General features: G+C 43.3%; 1 protein-coding gene across 3 annotated transcripts; it reads right to left on the bottom strand.

The window, feature by feature from the left end:
- Nucleotides 1-752: 752 nt before the first annotated feature.
- On the bottom strand, nucleotides 753-2,941 carry LOC147463665 (lysophospholipid acyltransferase LPEAT1-like). 3 transcript variants are annotated; one of them, XM_086490091.1, is made up of 6 exons: nucleotides 2,829-2,941; nucleotides 2,305-2,372; nucleotides 2,084-2,217; nucleotides 1,585-1,726; nucleotides 1,431-1,494; nucleotides 753-1,357 (listed from the first exon to the last, which is right to left on the bottom strand). In XM_086490091.1, the coding sequence occupies exons 2-5, from the start codon at nucleotides 2,318-2,320 to the stop codon at nucleotides 1,475-1,477; spliced, it is 312 nt and encodes a 103-aa protein (XP_086346217.1). In that variant the 5' UTR covers nucleotides 2,321-2,372; nucleotides 2,829-2,941; the 3' UTR covers nucleotides 753-1,357; nucleotides 1,431-1,474. The 3 variants fall into 3 exon arrangements, with proteins under 3 accessions (XP_086346217.1, XP_086346206.1, XP_086346211.1); XM_086490080.1 differs by having other exon boundaries at nucleotides 2,474-2,899; XM_086490085.1 differs by having other exon boundaries at nucleotides 2,508-2,899.
- Between the last annotated feature and the right edge of the window lie 1,182 nt (nucleotides 2,942-4,123).

Below are 4,123 nucleotides of genomic sequence, written 5' to 3'. Positions count from 1 at the left end.
TGGATTGCATGGCTGAGATTACCAATGCTGATGTGGCATGCATCCCATGCTTGCAGAGCTACAATCTGCAAAATAAAGTGCAGCAGTCGAACGGCTCAGATGCGCTTCCCCCCCTCCCCACGACCTTGACAGTGTAGGGAATGGTCTTCTGGAGACCATTCCTTGTAATAACAGTGACCATGTGGCGACCGGCGGAGGCCGGGAGCCACTGTGGGAATTGTTATTACAGAGGAATGGTCTCCAGAAGACCACTCCCGGCCGTCACAGGTCCAAGGCAGGGGGGCCGACTGTCGAAGACTGCACAGCACACGCAGAGGTCACTCAACATTCTTGCGTTGACGTAGCTACCAATGATTGGTTTTCAGAAGGTGTAGTTACGTTTGCTGAGCTGTCTCTAGTCTACTGGCTCCATGCAAAAAAAAATTACGGATTCCTTGCGCTGACCTGGTCGCCAGTGATTGGTTGCAGAATTGATAATTACGTCTGTTGAGTTGTCTTAAATCCAGCGGCTCCAAAAAAAAATTGCGTGATTTAATAGACACTAGATGGAAGGCCAAGATGCTCAGCCCCCCTCCCCTGGACTGTGACGAGCGGACAATGATCATGAGATAGTGCTACTACTTGAAAGCTCTCCCAATACACGCACACCTCTCTCTCTCTCTCTCTCTCTCTCTCTCTCTCTGATGGTCCCTCTGAATATGTCCGATGGACCCATAACTATCAGCTCGAAACCCATTTTTTTTTTAAAGACCGACTTGCAATTCCATGTAACATAACAATGGAAGAGTCTAAAAGACATAAACAAAGCTCTCTGCAAACTCCCTCAAAAGGGTAAGGAAAGCAGCACGTTTCTAAGGAGAGATCATCCACCACATTAATGATGCCAACATGCTTCCAATGGGGAAAAGATTCTGCACTAAAGATGTGCATGCAAGGAGCATTCCAAATGCACCTATAAACATGAGAAAACAGCTCTCCATATTATTTAGCGTCCATCACGGTATAACCAGAAGCAGCAATGAATGAATGAACTGTTTCACATGCAGTTCAACCCATCAAAAATGAGAAACACTGGAACCACGGTTGTCTTGTTCCAATACCTTAATCAAGAAAACTAGGAACCACATAATGACTATACAGCTGACAAAATCCCAAGAAAACCCACATAAGGAAGGTCCATTTCTATGTCTGTGAACATGCTAAACAGCCATACATGCAAAACTTACACGAGCAATTTTCTTCTTCTAATAAGCTGCTGCAGTGCAAATATACGGAAAGGGAGCTTCAAAAGAAGCCCGATTCATATAGCAAGCAACCTCGTTTCTCTCTCATGCAGCACCCTTTAATGCCATATACTCTGCAATACAAAGGAAAAACGAGCTCTAAAAGTTGTTTTCAATAATCTTCTATAGATTTGGTACGTGACATACCATTGAGGAAGGAATGATAAATCCTCTTTTCCTTCAAACCGATATCAGATTTCAAAAGACCACCCTGCAGAGCAAGCAAAGAAAATGAAGACTTCATGCGACAACCATCATCAGCCACTCGGACCATCTCGAACAGAAGCTCGAAATAGCTTACCTCCCAACGCCATCAATGACCGGACATTGCTGGCATACAGTCTTGGATCAGACTTCTCCTTCTCTGATGGGATATACAGAGGAAGCCAAATCACTTCCAGGAAATTAATAAATTGACATAACAGAAGAATAAAATGCCGAACCTACAATTAAATAGAAAAGAACCAAGATTCAGCTAGACATCCATCTTTTATCTCGTTCATCCTAAGACATTGGCTGTTTGCCTTAAACCTCTAGCAGCATTTCAGCCTAGAAAGCTAGGCCATACACATACGATGACACTCTTGCCAAGAAGGTAAAGGAAGAAATTCACAAACTCTTAGACACCGAAATGAACTCGCAAACCCAGCCACGAAAAAAATCTGGGCAAAACGAACCAATCAAGAAATGCATATGATAAAAACATTTATGTAATCGAGGATACAAACAGGGCATGCGAACGTTCAGATGCAGCAATGCAAAAAGTCGATAACTACAGAACTCCAAGTTGAAAAGCTTGCCCCAGATATTGAATCCCAAGCTGGACTGAATCGTTTATATGAATATTTCAAAATGACTGGTCGGACAAGAGTCCCCGCAAGAAATGCTCCGGTCTTGAAGGGAAGTATATAGAAGCCATTTGTAGTTGTTCCTTCTGCAGGGCACAACAAGTCAGTCAATGGTCATCCCAATAAGAAAACCGCAAAGCAAAGACAAAGGCATAGCATAAGCAGGCTTTGACCAGGGAAAAGCATCATCAAAGGTGCATTGGGTCCTCAGCAGCTGCTTGCATCCTTTGTTTGATGATTCCTGAAACTCAACAACACTAGTTGACAATCAGGTCCATGGATCTCTATGACATAAATGTGAAGAAAATTATCTTCAAGTGCAGATATACTTCAATATGCTACCTTACAAAGTTTGAAATACAAACTAGACACGGACCCCTTGGAGCAGCCAATCTATGGGTGTTTTTGTTAAGGTACACCAAACAACGTTGCAATAATGTATGTTACGTAGCACTCCAAAAATAATGAATCTCGTTGGAGGAACTCTCCCTCTTCTCTCTTTTTTTTTCTTTGGCAAAAATGTGAGCTTGTACCCGTTGTGTACCCTTTATCAGATAAAAGGAAAATTGCCAATTTTGTAATGAAGCTGAAGCTAAAATATCAAGATACAACCAAAGGTGAAAAACCCCTCAAGTTAGGGGTAAGGGACAAAAGTTCCGGGGAAAAACCAATGGATCAGTGAAAGCTGTAGAAATACATGTACACAGGGCTGAAATGGGAAGCTGAGGAGAGGATTTGACGGCAGCACCACATCAATCTGCCTGAGACTATTTGCAGCCACATGCGATGTAGCACCCTTTGAAAACATCCACTTGTAAACTTCCAAGAGTGATCAGTGGCTGCATCACCAGGACAGTACAAAGGCTGATCAACAATCCACACCGAAGCCACCAGCTTGTGCTGATGATCTTCGCCAGGAGAGAAGAGTGCCTCCAAGAAAACACTATCTCAAAGACTAGAAAGGGCCTCCATCCACCTCTGACAGCAATCAATGGAGCTGTGGAAGCTGCAACAACCAACGCAGCTCCTTCTCTATCGCTCTTTCCCCTGTTTTTTTTTCCTCGAGGCCTCTTACAAATATGTAGCAATACAGTTGAGTTTTTTACTACAGCAATAGTTAAGCTCTGTAATCCATTATGATGCTTCATCGCAATTGACTTGTCCTAAGCCGGAACTTTGAGTTGTTGCTTTATGAAGTGGTTAAAAAATGCTTAGACCGGCCGTTTTCCAGAGAAGCCGGTATTTGGATCGAATGGGGAAAGGATGAAAGGATTTTTTGAGAGCGTTGTTGAGCTATTTTATTGAGAGCAAGAAGGGTGCTCCCACAGAAAGGTAGTCCAGCCTAGGTCTAGCTCACCTTGGCCCACCTCTTTGGTCCACTGATCCTCGTCCACTCTAATAGCAGACTACTAAAATATACCATCCATGTTCAGTCCACGGTCTACCTTCGATGCGACCACTGACTCCATTGGTGGATCGCGGAGAAGAAAGTAGTGATGCATCATAACTTCGATCAGAATATTGTGCGTGTAAGAGGGACTCCCGGGGAATTGGCCACTTACCCTAGCACGTAAGTGCAAAGGAGAGGGGGTTTTCAACAAACTAGATAAGTGAATAAGTTAGGGGTAGGCCTCCAATAATTTCACCTTCTAAACTTTTAAGTAGAGGAAGTCTCACTAGAAGCGGGAAAGAGAAGGGGGAATAAGGTGGTTCAAAACGTATTGTACGTGGCGGATATGTACGTACTGTATGTTGTTCTGTACAGAAGATATTTTCATGTACGTAAAATACATACTCTTGTAAAAAAAATCAATTTATTGAACTTTCTAGGATTGGTAGAAGAGTAGTCACCGGCCTGGCGGAGTTCTGTGCTTAGAGATATTGGCCCCAAAGACTGGTGCCCCTTTCGGTATTTCTTTTTGTATTAAAATCTGTGCTCAAAGTACAAGGGAGTGATTTGGGTCTCACTCTCAGACTTTGCGTCCAGATGCT

This window comes from Adiantum capillus-veneris, chromosome 2 (assembly GCF_014529385.1).
Source record: "Adiantum capillus-veneris isolate H3 chromosome 2, ASM1452938v2, whole genome shotgun sequence".
Lineage (NCBI taxonomy): Eukaryota > Viridiplantae > Streptophyta > Polypodiopsida > Polypodiales > Pteridaceae > Adiantum > Adiantum capillus-veneris.
The sequence above is the reverse complement of the archived record's forward strand: the minus strand, read 5'-3'. Positions and strand labels throughout refer to the sequence as shown.